At 36.0% G+C, this 21,994-nt stretch overlaps 1 protein-coding gene across 4 annotated transcripts in view; it reads right to left on the reverse strand.

Moving 5' to 3' along the window:
• Positions 1-21,994, reverse strand: part of LOC106458310 (coiled-coil domain-containing protein 61-like) — a 50,888-nt gene that overhangs the window by 10,036 nt on the left and 18,858 nt on the right. For all 4 annotated transcript variants that reach the window (XM_022384487.1, XM_022384488.1, XM_022384489.1 and 1 more), the window contains exons 5-8: positions 19,225-19,459; positions 17,009-17,091; positions 8,644-8,885; positions 2,590-2,665 (exon numbers count right to left, since the gene is read on the reverse strand). In XM_022384487.1, coding sequence (XP_022240195.1) covers positions 2,590-2,665; positions 8,644-8,885; positions 17,009-17,091; positions 19,225-19,459 — 636 coding nt within the window. The remainder of the gene's footprint in view (positions 1-2,589; positions 2,666-8,643; positions 8,886-17,008; positions 17,092-19,224; positions 19,460-21,994) is intronic.

Raw genomic sequence — 21,994 nt, forward strand, 5'->3', positions numbered from 1 at the left:
GTATATATATATATATATATATATATATATACACACAGACACATATATACACATACACACACACACATTGGCAAGATTGCATTATATGTAATACATTATTTAAAGGATTATACCACTTCAAATCACCATCACAAAATTGTATAGTACATGAAAGTACACTGACACAAATGTTAGAAAACCTTATGATATGGGTAATCTTCAAACCATATCTTCACAATGAATAATTTGCAATTTAACAGCCTTATGTTTTCTTTTCTTTCTTTCCTTGTCCCTTTGTCTTTTTCTTTCTCTATTTGTCTCTTTCTTTCTGTCTGTCTTTTTCTTTCTTTGTCTCTCTCTCTCTTTCTGTTTTTATTTCTCTCTGGTTAGACTTTCCAACCAATTGACAGGTATGACAAGCTTTGCAAAATTGATAAACGTCTTGCCTAATTTTGACCAAATGAAATATCCCTTATTTTTTCACCTGTCTTGTTGACACCAAAATGATATCCCATGGGGAGTTCATGGGCAACTTTCAATATTTCAGAAGGACATGCTTTGGGAGCAATGATTTGATGAACAATAGCCCAGTCCTCTGAAGCTGGCACATCTGGTGGTCTCCACTTCCTCATAAGCACACCATTTTTGAAAAAAATAACCATTTGGTATTTTCTCCAGTTCATCTTTTGGGAGCGCATATTTAAATTGTGAGGTGATTTGCAAATATTTTTCTTGTTCAGTGATCAGCTTACTTTTAGTAAATGGAACTTCTCTAGGTAAATCAGATCCTTCACGTCCATCGTTGTCACTCACCGAGGTATTGTCAGTAGGACGATCATTCACAAGATCGCTGTCGGATCCAAAAAATGTCTGAGACAAATCTATAATATCATCCTCTGAATCCATACTTATCATCTGTTTTTGGCTTAATTTCTTAGACTGAGCTCGAGTCACAGAACATGAGGGAAACACATAGGGATTCTCCTCAACTACAACATCATCCTTAGATGAAACAGTGATCGACTCGTTAACCATTCTAGGTTTGTCAATAACTTTTCCCCCAGCAAAATTGTTTCCCAAGAACAATGATACACCCTTAATTGGTAGAGTAGGTCTTACCCCAACCACAACTGGCCCCAAAACTAGGTCTGATGCTAAATAAATATTATGAAGAGGAACATTAACAAAGTTACCCTCAATACTCTGAGCAATAACATACTCACCTGAGGCAGAACTCGAATCTAAAGGCAATACACCTTATAACAACAATGATTGAGTTGCCCCAGTATCGCATAGAATACGTATGGGTATGGGATTGCCAGTGTCATTTGCCAAAGACAGAACCAACAGACACAAAAGGTCTAAATTCTTCCCTGATTACACCAGCCTTTATATCAGTGGCCACATCAACAACATTGGGTGAACTGATGAAACTACATCCACATGTGGACACAAATGCACTGGGTGTTGCCTCCTTTTCTTTCTTCTTTTTCAAACCCCAACAATCGGACATAATATGACCAGGTTTTTTTTACAAAAATGGCAGACAGGCCTTGATGATTTTGATGAAGTTTTAGCCCAACTGTATGAAGATTTCAAACAAGTACAGGTTTTTGTTGAAATGGTAGGAATTTCTTTTTATAAAAAGTAGTTTTATGTGAATTTCGCCATACGTAATTAACACAGTAAACTAGACACGGCCTCAAATATAAACTTTTTCGAAATAAACGTTGACATTAAAATAAATATATCACAAATTTGTTATACGCAACACATACTTGATACTACAAGTGACACCTATTTCTAAATACAAATTCAATCCAAACAAGGTTCATATTAAAAATAAATACATAATAATAAATTTGTTACAATAAAAAAATTCATATTTTTGGTATGAAAACATTGTAATGTTTACTTATAATCTACCAAAGTGGTTACGTGGTCGATCCCAGGGACTGAGCCCATGCTGAAAGAGTTAAATAAACAACAAACTTGACACAATAGTGCTAAGAGAACTTGAAAACACATTATTTTTACTTATCATGGATAAGCCATTTAAATAAGCACCATAAATGACACATTTCATTTGTTTCCTCATGCAAATGTGTAAAAAAGCAGTTAAACACAATTCAAAATTTACTTTTTCTTAGAGTGGTCTTGTAATGTTCTGAAAACTGGGACCTTGATATTTTGTAACCACATAATAATTTGACTGCAAATCAGCTTTTAATTCAACACATTATTAAATTTGCTCTGAATATTTATGAATGTGAAATATTTAAAACGTTTTTAGATATCATATAGAATCAGTCATATTGTAAAGTAATTATTATTTGTAAATTCTTCAAGTCATTCTTTCTGACAAAAGTCACAAATATTCTTAAGTTGAGTTTTTACCGACATTCTTACAACTCTATATTAGCTCAAAAATATTTACAAAATAGAAGATTGCTGAAAATATGTTAATACTTTTGTAATTTTTATTATATTATACTAAAAATATTGTTATTAAATGTTATTTAAGTTTTTAATTTCTACAAATTCTTAAAATATTTCAATTTCCAAACTTTCTGTCATTTTAAAAAATATATTCTTCTTCTTGTGATTTACCTTTGTAAGTCTGTCTCTCTTATTTTCTTGTCTCTTTCCTGGATGTACGCTGTAGGGTCAAAAACCCTGAATCTACCTTTAATTAAATATATGTTGGGAAAATGAAAAGAATACAGGGTTCTTAAAAATTTAAATGGTTATGTACTTGAAAGAAGGATCAAAATAAGACTAAAATTTAAAAAAGTAGATACGAATACTTTACTCAGAAGTAATAAACTTTATGACATCTAAATTTAAAGTTAGTACTTCTCAATTTCAGTTTTACCATACTTGCAAATAAAGTGTTTTAAAAAGTATGCACACACAAATACCAATAAAAATATCACTTGTCCTGTGTACAACTGTATGATTCAAAATAAATCAAACAATTGAAAGGTTGTGCTTTTAATGTTTTCAAGTAAAGAACCTTTGTTTTAGTCATTCTGATGGATTTTGTTCTTTTTGCCAAAATTATTAAAACTTGTGACCCAATGTTTATCCCTTTCTAAAGAACAGAGAAATTTTCAGACATGAAATTCACACCTGCATATTAAATTTAAAAATTCAACTAAAAATAATTTTAAAAGTTAACATTTTCATTACTTCAAAATGTATTCCCAATGGATACTCATCTCTTTACACAGGATAGCTTTATTTCTTGCGTGTTTGCCTATGAAATTTGCATGCCACTAGCCTTAAACTAACTCCCACCTAAAAATCATGGGTTTAACCATGAACTACACTAGATCATGATGACATCACACAATAATAGCCTCCACCAATAGGTGGGTGACACAATCTTCTTGAACAGTAACTCCCTTTAAGCACTTGCACTCGAGATAACTTCATTCGTAGACAATGCACTGGAAGTTGGGGAGGACAGGTGAGGTGTGTGAAGATGATTATCTATTGGAAATACATTTTCAAGTAAGGAAAATGTTACCTCTCAAGATGATACCTCACCTCTGTACACAGAATAGCTATAATCCCACACTGAAGTGGTGGAGAAGACTGTGCAAAAAATTAAACTAAGACGAGCTCTCTTCAGAATGCAGCCAAATGGGTGTGACAGCTGATGGCAGGGCTTTCTAAGAGGCACACCACATCTTGTCTGAAAGGAAGCAGAGAGAAAGACAATGAACCTCAAATGTTGTAGGGATGGTCAGAATTAGATTATAACCAACCAATCATCTGCATACAAGTGTGGTTAGAGCACTACCAGTCTGTATGATGTGTGCTCATCTCGACTCAACTGGATAGGCTCTTGCTGCCAAAGGAGGGCACCTTAGCTGTTTGAGGAGTGACCTATACTACACTTATAGTGTCACCACCACCCTACTTCTTACCAGTGTCGTGCACAATGGTGAGGAACTTTCCAAGGTCTACCATCTCAGCAGCTAGAAACTAATAAGTAGCAAGGATCTCTCATGTTCTACTAAAAAAAACGAGGTTAATTCAGAGTGGGGAGATCCAAAGAAGTGGCCAGATCCCTATCGGATGTCTGTAGAAAAGGTCTTTTACTGGAGACAGTGCAATGGGTGGCCGTCAAACCCCATTTTTAAAAACTGTCAAGCACAAACCAAAGAACTTCCCTGGTTCTGTCTTTTTCCATGATAGTTCCTAGAGTGGTACAGTCTAGATCTGGCTGTTAACTAGTGTGAATACCAAGAGCATATATCTAGTAGCCTTACAGAACACCTCATCTCAACAGTGAGCAGTGGTAGAGCCACAGCAGATAGGCTGAGTGCTATCTGTAACCCCTGGCCTGATGCACATTTTAGGAAATAAGTATACCCTGGAAGGCAACACCAGCCACCAGGAGAAAAAGGTACTGAAAAAGAAAGTGTACGAAAGTGCTTCTTAAAGATTTTATGTAGTTTTATTGAAGAATAGTGGCTTGAGGGAGTCGAAATTCCCCAGTAGACAAAACAGCCAGATGATTAAGATAATCGGAGATGAACACATACAGATTCATCCACATTCCACCTTGAAGGATATCATCCAAGGGTCAATGAAAATGGGTCACAAGAGTGAGACAACTGACGAATTAGATGTAATGAAATGTGAAAAAATGATTGCCTTTCTGAGTAGCCAAAGTCTTAGAAAAAAAGGCACAGTCTGAATATAGGAAGGAATTGTGGTGGAAGAGAATGCAGGAAGCACTGATGGCATATACAACTGATTAGCAGTAACCAGAGATAAGAAGAAGAAGAAGAAACATGGCTTAAGAGAAAGAAAGTATAATGAACACAAAGACAGCAGCTTGAATGTAGCATGTGTAAGAGCATGGAAAACTATGTCAAAACCATGTCTAGCATGTGAGTAGGATGAGGGATTTGGAAAAAAAGAAAGGAGAAGACAGGAGAATAAAAACCTGATAGTAACAGTAAAGATGAAATTTAGTTGGTAAAGCCATCAATAGTGGAAACTCAGAATTCCCAGTTGAACCACCATGGGAAAAAAGGGGCTGAAAAGTGGGCCATAAGAGAATGGTCCAGAGAAATAGAAGCTGAAGGACTGATCTTGAAAAACTTGCCACTGCTGTTGATAGCCAAATAGAGTTAAAGGATGACAAGAAAGGGATAAAAAAATGGCTACATGATCAGCGTCCAGTCTTGTGGGCAATGGACTAGACAAATCCCACATGAGAAGATGAAGTGACAACATCCCAGGGTGAAAGAGAAATGTAGTTGGAGCAAGAGAGTGTGGAAATGAGGCAGAGGAAGTGGGGGGGGGGGGACCAGATGTCAATCAACGAAGCAGAGGAAATTAGGGTAGGGCTGACCAAAGAGCCATCATGAACAGGACCTGACAAGGAATGTCACATATCAACTCCATGACACAAGAGTGAGGAGGAATATGAAGATTGGAAAACAGTAAAAGGTGAGACCAATACAGGATGAGAGTACCAATGCCAGAGCCAAAGGATGAGGAACTGGCAACCCAAAGAGGGAAAGTCTGGTGTGAAGAGTGGCAAAGGAGTTGGTAAGATGTGAGCCCAACCAAGCAAACCCAATGAAAAACCTGAATGTATAAACATGACTCCATGATTAGAACCATGTCCAACTGAGAGAGGCAATCCACCAAATTCAGAGCCTTTGGTAACTGACAAACCCCAAGACGAACTCAATGGGCATAAGACCAAAATAGAGGATCCAATGTGTGGAAGCAGAGTGTCTGCATTGGGTACTCTCACTGATGACCAATATACAAAAATTGACTGTGGATTTGTCAGAATGGATCATGACCAACTGAACCAGAAGAAAAAGGAAGGAAATGAGAAAATGACTGATGGACAGCAAGAAGTTTGAGGATGTTGATGTGTAGCAACCATTCCCCTTGAGTCCACACACCAAAGTTATGTAGTTGTTCAAAGACAACCCCCCAGCTCAACAGTTAGGTATCTGTGAAGAAATGGAGATGCAGTTGGTAAAGAGCTACAAAGACAAATCTTTGAGAAGAGAAGGCAGGTGCACACTTGAAGACAACGGATCCTGAAAAAGGTTCCATCAGTCTTGTAATTTCAACCAGATGAGGCACATGTGTGTGCAGCCTGAATGAATGAGTGGTATAAGGGAAGCCAGAGTTCCCAAAAGCAAAAGAACCTTGTGCAGAAGATGGGAAAGAGATGGGGACAAGATATTCCATTGTTCATTAGCAAAGTGATGAAGGTTGAGCCTGACTGAGATGGGAGGTGAAGAACACACTCATATGAACCATATATAGAAGGAGCATGGGAAAAAACTAGGAAGGCTTGCCATGATAACATAAACAGCCAAGCAACCTCAGGCAGAAGAATGCAGGTGTGAGAGTTGGGGTACTCTTGAGAAGGGCCAAGAAGCCAATCATCCATGTAATAATGAAACCTTAGCCCTAATCCACGAACAAGAAAAGACAAATGCCCCGCCTGGCTTGAAGACAGACATATGGAGCAGATACAATGCCCAAAGGAAGAGCACATAGCTGGAAGATCCAAGAAACAAAGGAAACAGCTGGAGAACATGGTAATCGGAATGTGTAAACAGGTGTCCAAAACATTGACCTTGGTCATCCACAGTCCAGGTGAAAAGAACCAATGGAGAGAGAGAAAAAAAACTCTCCATAAAGAACCAAGGGATGATAAAAATCCAACTCAGGGGACAGATCAATAACCAGAAGCCAGTTCCCAGTCATCTTGGAGACAACAACAACAAAAAAAAAACATGAGTAATAACCAGGTGTAGGGGTAAATACCCTATTGATGGTATTCTTGGCCAAGAGATCAGAGACTATATCCTCAAGATGCTGAAGATAAAGAGAAATAGAGGAAGGAGGAAAGAAAATAGAAAAGGGAAGGGGTGAAGAGAAGTGGAGAGATAGGCTGTGGGTGAGAACCTGAAGAACCCATTTATTGGAAAAATGGAGACCAAAGGCTGGCAAAGAGAAAAAGATGGGCCCCACAAGGTCAGACCGGAAAGGATAGTCACTGATTAAACGAGTGACAATCTTGACATCTGGGAAGTAGAAGAAAGCTGGGAAGTTTTTTCTTTAGTAAAAAAAGAAGCCATAAATCTCACATAATTGATTAATATGCTTAAAAAAACACATCTATTCTAGACAATACCAAGGAAAAGAATGAAGTTATCTTGAGTGCATGTGCTTAAGGGGAATTACTGCACAAGGAGATTGTGTTGCCCTTCTATTAGTGGAGGGCTATTGTAACATGCTGATGTCATCATGCACATGTTAAACCCATGATTTTTAGGTAGGAGTTAGTTCAAGGCTAGTGGCATGCAAATTTCATAGGCAGACGTGTCAGGAATGAAGTTATTTTGTGTAAAGAGATGAGATATCATTTCAAAATATATGTTTTGTTGCTTTGTATTTCAAGATGTAAAAGTAGGTACATGGTAGTGTACAAGCGTGAATATATACATTTTTGACAAGGCAGTACAAGAAAGCAGTAATTTAAAATTAAAAGGTATCCCAAACCATCAGCTGTTTCATAACTTAAAAATAATAGCCAGACCTTTAACATAAATTTAGCCTAGAGAGAATACAGGCAGGCTTTAAAAGCATAGCACTCTATAAAAATAAATAACACCAAAGAACAGTTGTGTATATTAATGTAACACACAAACTTTTAAGTGGGGTTGAACACCATAATACAAATATATAATGTAATGAAAATGTGGAAACTAAAATTACCAATATTAAAAAAGAATGCCAAAAAATTAAGAATTTAGTCTAGTTATTTTTTAGCTAAAAAAACTAATATTAGTTTTAAGCAGGACAAGGCTGATTTTTCCACATGAACTATGTATTTCACATTAAAATATTCAACAAAAATATAAATAAAACTATGATAACTTCAATAACTGTTATAACAAATTTTGAATTATGAAATTAAAAGATAATAAGCTAGCCATTGGATTTTGGTAGAAAACATCAAAGAAAATTATAAAATGAGCATGAAAGCTAAGAAACCTACTTTTACATTTTTAAAACAATTAACAGAAAGTTGAGGCAATATTCTAAATACATTAGTGAATGAGATAAGAGAGTAAAGAGTGATTGGATTACTGAAAAGATGTATACAGGTAATAAACACCAAAAAATAAATGACAATTATTTAATAAGTAATTTCCTAAAAACATTTCTTTACAATATATGTGCACAATTAAATACTCTTTAGTCTTAAAATACTGGTGGTCTTTACAGTGAGAACAACCCAATTTATCACCAAAATACCATCACATAAAAAATAAAGTAATTAATTAAGAGTGAAATCAAGTTTTGTAATCAATACTACTCATTATATAAATATTTTTAAACTGAATCTTAGGTTTGTGGCTTTGTTATACAAGTTACTGCTGAGAGATTCTTTTAGCTAATTAGCTCAGGGTTATTTGACAGCTTACTGGGGTCAATGATCAAACACGAAAAGCTGGTGATTATATTACAAATCTTTACCAACAGATATTCGTTGAAGATCGTGAAAAGCTTTTCATTATAAACAAGTGGTAAATGTCAAAAGGTATTTGCAGTAACACACCTGAGTACGAAAAACAGCAGGAACAGGATCTGAACACCTACCCTCATGTAAATGATAATCCTTTCTTGAGTTTCGAGAACCTGCACTACTGGGTGACAATGATCTCACATAAGTTTGTTCTGACTTACTCCTCCTCCTGCGAGGATCAGACCAGGATAGAGTTCTTTCTGTAGGGTACTGCAAGTGTCGTCCCTCTGTCTGTGGCAACTTCAGGCTTCTAGATTCTCTGAGAGCTTTAAGCTCATATTGCTTATGGAAAGCTATATCTTTTTTACTTGGTATCCTAAACATTGAAACAAGAATACAAAAAGTTAGATCTAAATAAACAAGTGATACTCATAAATGGCACACCTATTTCCCACACTTGGGCTGATATCCCCCTCCTGACTATTTTTGTCTTGGTACATTTTTCACAGTACATTTTATGGTTGTGATGCAGAGGTTGCAGTGGAGGGGTTGAGGACAACAATGGGTGTGGTATTCTCAAGATCAGTGACTTCCCTTAGAGTAATCCGGATAGGAGCCACAGAAAGAAGGAAGCTTGTCATTACTGGAGAGCTAAAATATCATTAAATGTATCTGTAAATTTTACTCAAGTCAATCATGTTTCAGACTGAGAAAATATGGCATTTTATACCAAAATCAATATCATTCTTCTCAGGGTGCACGTACTACCCATGTGACTGATGGTTACTCTCACTATAAATTAAAGGGTATTGTTACCTGGAGTATCACCCAACTTGCCAGTGGAAAAGATCACTATTTCTATACAGTATGCTCAAACTTATAGGAATCTTTTTCATAAGAAAGTGCATGTTACAATCTAGTTGAATGATGCATCAATAGTTAATTAGAATGAGAGCAACTCAGTAGCTCCCTTGGCAGACATTTTATATTAACCAAAAATACAAAATATTTGGAGGAATTTTGAAACATTTTATACTAAATAAAGGGCTAGGAAACATCTAGTAAGCTTGAATACCAAAAAAATTATTTCAGCTTTATTTTAGAATAGCAATCATAATTTCAAACATAAAACTTAACTATTTAATAACTTTTTTCATCTATAATTCTCACACATATATATGAAGTTGAGACTATAGAAAGTTAAAATTTTCTTTGCCTGAAAATGTATTTCAGTCAGATACTTACCTCTCTGGACAACAAAGAATTACTACCTGATACACTACAATGAAAGTGCTGCACAAACCACAAGTCTTGAATAAAATGCACACCCCCACACTTGTTAACATATATTGCATTCAGCTTATCATGTAATCATCATTAGACTATAGTGCTTCACCAATAGGAGGGTGGCACATCACTCCATGTGCAGTAATCCCCATGAGCACTAGCATTTGAACAAAGGCTCATTCTTAATAAGAGAAAGAAATTACACAGAAATGGGGAGGAAATGTTGGAGGTTGCACAGAGAAGTGAGTATCTATATCAAATACACTTTCAGGTAAGGAAAACATTAAATTCTAAAGTACTACTCATCTCTGCATAATGAAGAGTAAGAATCCCACAATGAAGGTGGTTGAGGGGCTGGTGTAGATAGAGAAATTATAAACACAGGCTCCTTTCTGAAAACATAGCATCAGAAAGAACAGCCCTATGGAGCTTGTTACCCACTAAAGGATGGGAGGTAGTCTAGAGGGGCATCACTTGGTGAGAGACTGCATCCATTTCAAGCAGGGAATACGATTTGCTCAAGAAGGGTAGTACAGCTAAAGATGGAAAAAGAATCTTCTGCAAGGTTATAAAGTATTGCATAGGTGGGTGGAATGTAAAAATGCTCAACCGGCATTATCTCAAAAGCTGTCAACACAGCATGAGTGTGTAGTATAGCTAGGGCAATAAGTCAAAATGTTCCATGCTGAAGAAATACTCATGCAAGATATTACCTGAATAATAACTTGCAGAGAGAGAGTATTCCCAACCTACATCACTCACAGCTCTATTTCTCTTTGAGTGGTGCATTGACTCAATCTCATATCAGTGGAATTACAACATCCCAATGGAAAACTCTATATCAACCCTCCCAGTGGCTTAGAACTGGAGTAGAAAGGGTTCTCCCATATTTAACTAAAAGAAAATTTAAGGGAGTCATTTGTGTAGAAGGAATGCTGGATAAGTGCTTGGCCCAAGCAGGGAAAATCAAACTTACATATGGTCCCGTACTGATAGACTGTGCAATGGGTTACCACAGCTAAGGATAGCAAGGCCTGGAAAAGTGTGAGGGCAGTTATGTACTTGGTGCTGTCGAGTTTTATTCCTATGAAGTATAACCTAGATGATAAAATATATATACACACTGCCAAAGCACTCTTGTGGAAAAAATCCATCTCAACAGCAGGCATGGAGCAAGAGCAGATGGGTTTAACACTGTTCAATGGGTTACCACAGCTAAGGACAGCAGGCCCTGGAAAGGTGTGAGGGCAGATACGTACCTGGTACCCACATACCTGAATGCAAGATGTTATCCAAGGAATGTTGATGATGAGAAAAGTTGTGAAATAATAAACCTGATGGAAGGTTATCTGATAAAGTTGACAGATGTCCTCTCCCATGGAAGAACAAACTGAAAAGTGGAAGGTGATAAATTTTGAGAGGATGAGAAACAAGACCCAAAAAAGATGATCAGGATTTGGAATGATTGTATAAAGAAGTGGGAGTGTTTAAAAAAAAATCTCATCACCCTCCTGGGCAGCCGAAGTACTAGGAAGAAAAAAGTGGTTCAGGAATATAATCAACTTATCCCTTTGATATTGTATGCAGGAGGCATGCGAGACAAATTTCACAGTGATATTTCCTGCAAGCAAGAAGAAGGAGAAAATATACCTTTAAGGAAAGATTTGAACAAAGATCATGTAAAGGTCTGGAGAACAACACAGAATTCACAGTCTAGATCAAGAGGATAACCAAGGAGAAAAACTTGGGAAGATGTCCTAATAATTGGAGAGAGGGAAAGGAAAAGAACTGGGGAACATACAGAGGGTCAATGACAAAACCACCCTACAACTGATGAGAGTAGAAATAGATTAACCACTTTCAAAAAGCCAGGTAAAAAGGAAGGAAGGAAGTGAGATGAAGGAGAATAGGATGACTTCAAAGAAGGAAGTAATGAATGGACCAGCAGTATTAAATCATCCATTTGCATAGATAAAGTGCAATAGTGGATGACCAGCAAGAACAAGTCAGAAAATTGGATACTATGCAAGAAAAGCCTCCCTTTATGTAAGAGACCAGACAAATCCCAAGCATGAAGATGAAGGTGCAACATCCTGTGGTGAAAGGCAGACAACTAGGGCTGATATAAAAGGGACTTCCAACATGGAAGGCTCTCAGGATGTCAAGAGGTGCAGGAGTGGAAACCTTGACTGAGATGGCCAAGAGGACCAATAAGAAGAACCCGACGGGATGTCATGAGTAAAAGATAGAAGCCTGTGAAGAAGTAAAAAAAGAAGATATGCAAAGCTAAAGATATTGGTCCACTTCTGGCTTAAAGCATCTTACTACTAGAGTTGGAAAGTCTAGAATTGGTGACCAGAAAAGATGATAAAGCTTACTGTTGAGGGGAGTTGCAGAGGCATTGGTGAGAGAATTAGCAAAGGGAAAATAAAGCTACTGAAAAATCAGCAGGTGGAGAGATGTAAATGATCTGTACAAAATGAGATAGTTGATGCACCTTCAGGTTCAAAGCTCCCAAGAAGTAACAAGCCAACAACCATATATGGGTTGTGGGCTTAAAAAGAAAGTACAAACCTAGAAAGCAGAGATTCCAAGATCAAGTACCTCCCTGTTGGCTGATCTAACACATGACAATGGATTTTAATGAATCATCACAAGATGACTAGAAAGATGAAACTGAAGATGACACCAAGCTTGATGAGCAGCTAATAACTACAAAATGTTGATATGAAAGAACTAGTCCTCTGAAGACCATACCAAGCAAAGAATGCAGGTGTCCAAAGCTGTCTCCACCCAAAAAGAGAGGCATTGGTAAAGAGATACAGGTTTGGGTATGGTGGGGGAAGAGGAATGCCTATGATTCAAGCTATTGAGCCACAATGACAGTGAGAGATGAAGAGATGGATGGAAAAACACAAGAGATGACAGGAAATCTTTCTATGTATATTCCATTAAATGGAAAGGTTCCACTAAGATGGATGCACACGGGCATGCTCAAGATTAACAACAGGCACAAGTAACTCTACTTCCAAAAGTGACAGAACTTGTCATGCAGTAAAAGTCATGAGAACCTTAGAAACAAGAAGCTCCATATTATAAAGATGTGAAAGAAATAGCCGAGCCCACCCCACACGCAAGTTGAAAAAGACTCCTAGGTGAGCTACATAATTAATGGGGGTCAAAAGAAATTTGGAGAAATTGAACAGCCAACCTAAATAAAGTGCCCCTGAAGGAGCAGAACACTGCAATGGAAAATTCTTGAGATGGAGCAAGAAAGCTAGTCATCCATACAGTACAAAAAATGGAAATCTAAGGAATGTATCTGCTAAGGAAATGCTCTTATTACCTGATCAAAAACATACAGAGCCATGATTAACTCAAAATGGAAGAGTTCAAAGTGAAAAATCTGATTACCATGGAAACACCAGAGAAGATAACAGGCAGACAGACAAATCAGGATGTGGAGAAAGGTATCCATAACATGAACTTTTGTCATCATCAAACCTGGGAGTAAACACCTACCTTAAATTAAGAAAAACCATCCATCATGAACAACAATAAATTGATTCAAGGATTAGAGATCTATGCCAATTTCCAGTCTTCTACGGAATTACAAAAAGACAGGAGTAGCCTTTACAGAAGAACTAGCCTCCTTGAGATGCTAAAGAACCACAGGATCTGAAAGGGGCTGAGAGACAACCGGAAAAGTACAAAGAGGAGACTGTGTGCAAAATAACTAGGAAAGTCCAGAGAAACCACCTGTGTGAACTAATGATCATCTACAAAGACAGCACACAGATGCACAAAGAGGGGGAGTAGAGGTGAGAGCTAGATCCCAAGGTAAGTCACCATGATCTGTGATTTATGACAGCTAGCCCTATGAAAAAAGGGACATAGATAAGGAGCAAGAGGATGAGGAACAGGAGAGGGGGCAACCTCATGAGACTCGAAGATGAGAAAACTGTTGGGGCCTCCAGGATCAAGAAATTCAGGAAACCAAACAAATCGGGGAAGACTCCTGATAAGCATCCTTAGCTTGGGTGAATAAAAAGTAAAGAACATCTATAAAGGCTTTGTTTCAAAGGAAGGGAGCTAGATAGTAGTCCATAAGATAATAAGAAAGGATGTAAACACCAAAAAGTAAGGTATCCTGACCAAGCAAATTACAGACACAACAAAACCAAGTCAACTGGGACACTGCCAAAATTAAAAAGAGATTAAAGCCAAGTGGTGAATAAGTAGGAGTGAATGTCCACAACAAAATTATCACGGTTGTAATGTAGATCCTCTGAGAGAAGATGAAGTGTAGACAAACTGAGAAGGAACTGAGTAAGAGAAAGATGAAGACAAACAGATTAAAAATGAGTAAGAAAGTAGGAGAAGGAAGAACTGCAAGTTAAAAGGAGAGATTCGAGAAACTGAATCTCAAGGAAAGTAGACATATCTTGACCATACTCCATAGAAAAAAAGTGTCATGAAAATGAGAAGGACAAGGTTGTTTGCAGACAATGCAAAACTCAGACAAAATAGTATTCGCATAAACATGAATGTCAAGGGAAGGATGAAAGAAGAGATAATCACAAGATGGAGGCTCATGCAACAATGCAGCTTAAGACTCGTCAAATACAAATAGAGAAAGAATATTATATACCTGGGTATATGAAAGCAGCAAATAATAAAGGTAGGGTTACCTGTTCCTCATCAGGAAAAGAAGAAACAAAAGCAAAGACAGGCAGTGGGAACAGCTGGTCAAAATTATTAAAGAAGAAAAAAGGCAGCCTCAGCTAAAGCAACAAAAACAGGAAGCTGAAAAACTTGAATCAAGGATGAAGAAGGCAGAATAGAACCAACCACTCTGTGCACAATGGTGGTAAAATCACTATCAGAGTGCCTCTAGTCACCATTAAAACTGCAGGAGTAGATTCCTGAAGTGGAATATCAAGTCCTCAGGAAATAGCAGAAACATGTATCTGGGTTTTCATGGTCAAAATCAATTCACAATATTTTTTTAGTATGTAGAGTAGTAATAAGTGAAATTGAGAGTAAGAAAGACTCTCATACAAAGAACTTGAGCCTATAAAATTTAACTGAAAGTTAATAATGAAACGTAATGCCAGAATTTCAAAAAAGACACATTAAACATGTCTAAAGACCAAACAGTGCCAAGGAAAGAATAAGTCTTTGTTCAATACATATTAACACACATAGGGGTAGCAGCTTCATTCAAGGCTTGTGGCATGTGACAAAATTTCTAAAACAGTGGCGAGAGGTAATAGCTCTTTGTTGTACAGAGAAATGAGTAGTGTTTCTGAAGCAGAGAAGTGCATGTCACTCCTGGAGAAGAAATTAAATCAAGGGACAAATGATACAAGCTATAAAAGCAAGTCATCATCAAGGCATCAGATGGCCAGGAGCATGGCTCCACAGTTCCAACTTTATGGAAGAGTGGGTTGGGTGTTGGGAGTAAGATGGAGCTCTATGAAGTCCCTTAAACTCCACTACTAGACCCACAACAAATTACAAGACAATATAAGCCCCAATATGAAGAGACATCTCCAGAAACTATATCAATCTAGCAGGTAAAATGATGCAGCAAAAACAGCATTCCCATGAACATAATCTGACACTATCAAGTATTAAGGAAGTAAAAGCTTCCAACATGGATAGGTGTATACAGAGCAAAGAAAATCAAAGGTTTTAGCCTGATCAGCTAATTCATATTCATCTAGCAGATGTCTGCAAAGACCCAGAAGTGACAACAACTCGTCCCCAAGGAAGTTGTGTGTGGAAAAGACCAGATCACTTTGACAATAGTGCGTACAGTTAATGAGTGTTGCCAGATACACACTTTTTCATCAGGAGGCTACAGCTATAGTAGGTAGGAATCCATTGAACCTGAAGTTAAAAATAAAATGTTCTAAAGTTTCAAAAAGAGATTTGAAAAAATACAGCAGAAGCAATCTACAACATCTAATGTGTTGGACATTACTTTCTAGAATGCCTGAAACCCTGGAGGCAGTGCATGAAGTTAAAACCTAGAATAAGACTAGATTTAATGATGAGGAACTCACTTTGAAACTAATAAAATCAAGCTATCAAACTCCAGTCTGAATGGGTCGCATTAAAACTTCAAGCTAGAATACTACATGAGAGAAATTTAAGAAATAATACAAGCTGTACTCGACTAAAAGTCTTCAAAGAAATTAAAAGACCCATCTGAATTAATGATAACTGTCATATTTCAAATAAATAGTGATTAAAAAAAACAGAGTGAAAATGCCTCACTGCACAAAACTTAAAAAAATTAGGCAACTTCTAAGAAACAAATGTGCAAAATAGCAGTTATAAAAAAAATCAAACAAGTCTATCCATGCAATTATTCAAGAGAATAGTTAACAGATTATGGATGAGGTACATTCTTGTGTTTGAATATAATATACATTTTTAAAAGCATGTTAACTTTTTCTGTATTACTTTGAACATGTTTTAATTACAGGTACATAGATAAAAGGATAACCAATTATTTTTCTTAAGCTCTAAGTTAAATAAACGGAACTTCTAAATAAATCACATTGATGGACAATACTGTAAGTATTTCCAGTTCCTTCTGTCAGTTTATTGTATTAGCTCCTACACAACAGTATACGACTTGCACAGAATATGGATGTTTATACACAGTGTTCTGAAAACAAGCATGAAGAGATTTAGAATCTTAATAATATAAATGTTTATTAAGACAGAATTTTACATTTACTGGATATTTCTGCAGAATGGTAGTTCACAACTTGTTCTACTCACTTTAAACATGTTGTGTAACATAGGGTAATGTCTCTTTGCAATGCACATAAAAGGATAATTAAAAGCACCAGTGAAGCACAAAATAGCAAAAAGCCTCAGAAATGCAACATAATAAAACAATCACTAAAGCAATATGAACCTGGAGTGTGTACTAATGCAAAATTACTAAATAATATTAGAGGAAGAAATCACAGAGTTTCGTGACAACGTATTACATGGTCACAGAAAAGGAACAATCTTAAATAAGCAGTAACTCAATTCACTCAGTAGCCATCAAATAATAACATTGTATTTTAATATAAAACTTCATTTAAATTTTTTAAAGTTTCAAGTGAAATTCAAGTTAATTTTCATTTCAATACATGATGGATTTTGAAACAGGAATATCAAAAATAAACTAGAAAAATGGTTTACTTTTTCTTTAACACATTCAATTCTTCGTTCAGGCTTTGACATTCTGTCTTCAAGACCTTTTCACGAGCTTTTAAGATTTCCACCTATATACATATAAGAGCAAAAACATAAATGGTGAGACTTAGAATGTAGTATGCATCAGCTAGTAAAGTATAACATTCATAAGTAATATATGTGTGTGTGTGATATTACATCACATTAACATTAACAATCAGAGATGGGACCTTGAAACAAGGTACCAGATCATAACTGAAGAGGTCTTGATCTCGATTTTGGTATCTGCCTCAGCATGCGAGGTCTCAGTAATTAGAATATTATACCATATCATCATTTGTTTTCCAAATTAAAAAAATATTTAATATTATATCTTCCCATCTGTTTTTGTTTTGTCCTAGTTTCTGTGTAGGTTGTTTATATAGCATGGAAACTGATTTACATCATGCACCACAACAAATTTCCAGCTTAATTTTATTGTTAGTTGTAGATGGTAACCTGCTTGAACATTAAATAATTAGAATTAATATAATGGTACTCAAACAACTAGTAACGGATCAATTTAACTTCAGCAATATTGAGAAAAACAACAAAATGCAAGTTCAATACAACCCTGTCAGAAGTAAGAACTTCTATCTTTTCAAGGTTTAACGTTTGTGTTGAAATAAATACTCTCTTTGAAAAGGGCTATTTTTTTTTTTAATGGGCACTGTTTAAGCCATGTATGCTGGTCTACAGGTACATTTATAACAGCAAAAAGCTATGTTTGAACACCAGTATGAATCATTGAGTAATAGCAGATAATTAATACCGGTAAATAAAAATGAAGGCTATAAAATGAAAATCTGATAAGATCACACTTTTTAAAGGTTGGTCTTAGGAAAACCATGCTGGTCTTGGTCTCAACATGTCAAATATTGGTTTCAACACCATTTCTGCTAATAACAAGTTAAATCATTTCACTTTGTACTGGCTCTGATACTAAGAAAAAGGCCTCTTTGTAAAATGAGATATAACTGAAATGGTATTATAAACACTTCTTATTGTAATCCTATTTCTTGGCCAGTAGAGAATGATGGGATTTAAATTATTATCAGTCCTATAGTGATATAATATCATACACATTTCTACCAAAACCTATTATTATGCATTTTGGTTGCAAATGTATTTCCATGTAATAAAATATTGTTTTAAACTTTATAAAAAGCTTGTAGGGTTAGCTGTTATTTAATAAAGTATTAAACATGATTTACAACAGCCTGTCCCCCATATCAGGATGCCCAGGCTTACATCCGTCCATATCAAATAATGGACGGATGCTCATCCATGGTCAAACCTGGCCGAAGGAGGCCTACTATAAACATGATTTAATTTAGTTTATGATATATATGCAAATGGAAAATATCCTTAAGGTCTATTATAATAAAGACAGGTTGAGTAAGATTGGTGACACCAATTCCATTACTTGGATGGTTGGAATAATCGTAAACCCTAATTCCAATTAAACAATTATATTCAAGACAATTAATCTAATCATAACTTTGATAAATAGATTAAATCATAACTTCAATTAATTCATCAGTTTAAATGACACTAATCAATGTAATTGCTGCTCATATTGGTAACAGATTAAATTGCTCAGCTCTAACAACAGAGAGAAGCCATATTTTAGAAGTTCTTTTATAAAATCTGTTCAATAACTACCAAAAAAGTTTAAACCAAAGTAGTAATTAATGTAAACAAATAAAATAAAAAAAAACAGAATACAGTCACATTTTCACTTCTACCACAGCATTTTTACCCAATTCCATCACTAGGTAAGATGATTAAACATTTGTTGATTTGGAGAGATATATAAGCAAGGTTTTAAAAAACAGTTGTATGGTGGCCAAGGTTTAGGGCCTGCTAGGGTTCCCAAAAGTATATTGAGATAACCCTCCAATGGCATCTCAGACGGGCTAAGCATCTGGAAGCTCTCGATTTTTATCAAATTGTGACCTTATTTCTGTTGATAACCTGGACAGGTTTACATTTGTGAACAGGTGTACATTTGTATTAACATAAGGACAATAAAAATAATTTACAAACTTGTAAATGTTTACAATAAATTGTTATGATAGCACCTACTGTTTAAGTTCTTTTTTTTTTAATGAGATGCTTTTAATCCAATGAAATCATGGATTATTCAAAACCATACTTTGCTCCAGTGTAATTTAACATACTTTATTTTTCAAATTCTTTATTTCATCTTGACTACGGATTTGGTAACTGTTGTGTCTGCTTTTCTCCTCTACCAACTCCTGTTCCAAATTCTTAATGGTCATATGTAGCACCTGCGGGGATTGATAGCTAGCATGAGAATGCCTTCTTTTGGTGTTTGATTCTTGGTTTAGTTCTGTTTTTACCTTGACAATTTCTTTTTGTAAGCTTTCAATCTGACCTTTAAGAAATACGTTTCTAAAAATAAGGAATGAAAAAGAAATATTTGAACATTTAAATTTTAGAACTGGATACTTCTCTTTAAGAATAATCAATATTACAGAAAAAGATTATATTTATGTAATGAATAAAATATTAAATTTTTTATTCCCAGTTTTTTCTTGAAATCTACATGTCTATTAAAAAAGTTCTTAACATAAAATTCTAAGTTATGATATATATATATATGCCTCAGCAACAAATATTGTTAAACTTTCCCAAATTCATTCTACACCTTGGTTTATGCTCATTACATACAAGTTACTTTTTAATCATGTAGTATCAAGTCAGTGAAGACTGTAGAAACCATTGCAGATAATATGGCCATGGCTGTGCCTCTTTTATCCTATGCGAGTTTTTTATTCTTTATGCAATGAATTCACTGCTATACAGAGCCACTTACAAAATGTTTTCTATGGACCTGAACTCAGTGAAAATATGACTTCATAATAAATATTTCAATCTCATAAATAATATTAATAACAACAAAATCAATCAAATCAAAAGACAATCAACTTAATGATAAACAATCCAACTTTATTTAAATATATGACTACAGTGTACTGGATGAATATTACTGGCTGACCAACTTTAAGACACATCAAATACACATAAAGCATTTTTAAAACAAACATAAAGCTATGTTCATAAATTATTTTTCAATTATTAACTAATAAACTAAAATGTAAACAACTTTCTTAGTTCTGATGTTACAATTAACCATTGGTCCTAAAGTTAACATTTTCCAACACTGAAAATGTATTTCCAATAGATACTCACCTCTTTTCACATATAGCTTTCCTGATTCAGTGCTGCCCTCTATATACACATTTTTCACTTGCCACTAGCCATGAGGCTCTCACCCACTCTCTTGTGTTTTCACATGATATTGCTGCATTGTGTTGGAAAATATTAACTTCTGATATAATGCATAACCTCCTCTCATTGATAGTTAGAATCCCACACTTAAGTGCAAAAATTTACCTAGATGAGGTCCCTTCAGGAAGTGCCTGAAGGAAACCCATGGAGTGTGACACTCTGAAACACTGGAACAGTATAGTGGCAGCATAGACTGCACCTCGTCTATACCAGGGTACACTCTTTATCTGTAAATAAGGGAAGTGTCATATAGAGAGAAAAGCATGATTAGAATAGAGAAGGGCATAGAGACAATGAAAAAGAATGCATGGAGAATCAATGGCATACACGTCAGAACAAAGATGATCACAGGTGAAAAGGAGGAGGAAATAAATTTTAAGGGAGAGATAATACAAGAAACAGGAAGAAAAAGGTTCAAAGGGAGGGAGTGTCAGGGCATGGAAATCAATATTAAGGTCCCAGATGGGAAGGACAAAGGTGATGAAAGGAAAGGAAGATCACAGTAATAACCATGAAGGGAAAATCAATGGTAATGAGAAAACTGGAAAGTAGTAGAGAAAGCTGCCTGGTAACCAGCAATAACCAATACCTATAATCCCTGGTTGGAAAGCCATGTGAAGAATTCAAATAGATGAAGAACAGAAGAATGAGAAAGGGAGAAAGAATGATGCAGTGACCAACTGTTAAAAATATGATACTTCCACTGATATACAAGGAGGGTAGAATGGTCAAACACAATGGGAAGAAATGAAGGCTACACACAAAAAGTGTATGAAACATCTCGAAAGGGACCTACTCATGAATTTGAAGTGATAACAGAACTGGATGGAAGAGAGAAGAATGTGGCTGAAGAAGGAAAGAGCAAGAGAGAGGAAGAGTGGGGGGGGGGACTGTAGAAGGCTTAACAAAGGAAACCCTTTGAACCAGTCAATAGGGTACCACATGAAGGATCTGACATCGAGTGGCTTGCATGAAGGAGAGAACATGAGGGAGGAGACAAATAGGGGGTAAGCATAAAGATGGAGGTTGGACTAGTCCTGACTGAATGCATCCATTACCAGGACCAATCGATGCAGAACAGGAGACCAGCAAAGGGACAGCTTGGCACTGTCATAAATAGGAAAGACATCAATATAAGGGGGTGCCCATATGAGAGCAAAGCCACTGAAATCCAGAGGATTGGGGGCCACTCCATGTGAAATATCTTGTCAGGTTTTAAGAGACAATCCTCAACAATATTCAAGGTGCCCAGAACTTAGCAATCCACCAAACAGACTTGTAGAAAATGGGTCCAGAAGAGAATATTAAGGGTGTGGAAACACAGAAAGTGATACTGACGACTGATGTAGGTTGAATTGTCCATACGGAACAATACCAAATGACCTCTCAGAACTGTAAGAAAATTATCCAAAGCCCAATGACTTGCAAAGAGGTCAAAAATATTGATATGAAGGGTCAATTCTTCTGGGGACCATCAGTCCACAAAGAGTTGAGACAAGCTCCATGGAAGAAGCTATAAAAAGATAAAGATCCAGATGAGAGGGAGGAAGGAGGAAAAACCTTCTGTTGTATTGGTTCTATCAAGCCACCAGGGAAAATTAGTGTGCAGGAAAGGAGGACAAGGGATCCCAAAAG

Source organism: Limulus polyphemus, unplaced genomic scaffold, assembly GCF_000517525.1.
Source record: "Limulus polyphemus unplaced genomic scaffold, Limulus_polyphemus-2.1.2 Scaffold442, whole genome shotgun sequence".
NCBI classification, from domain to species: domain Eukaryota; kingdom Metazoa; phylum Arthropoda; class Merostomata; order Xiphosura; family Limulidae; genus Limulus; species Limulus polyphemus.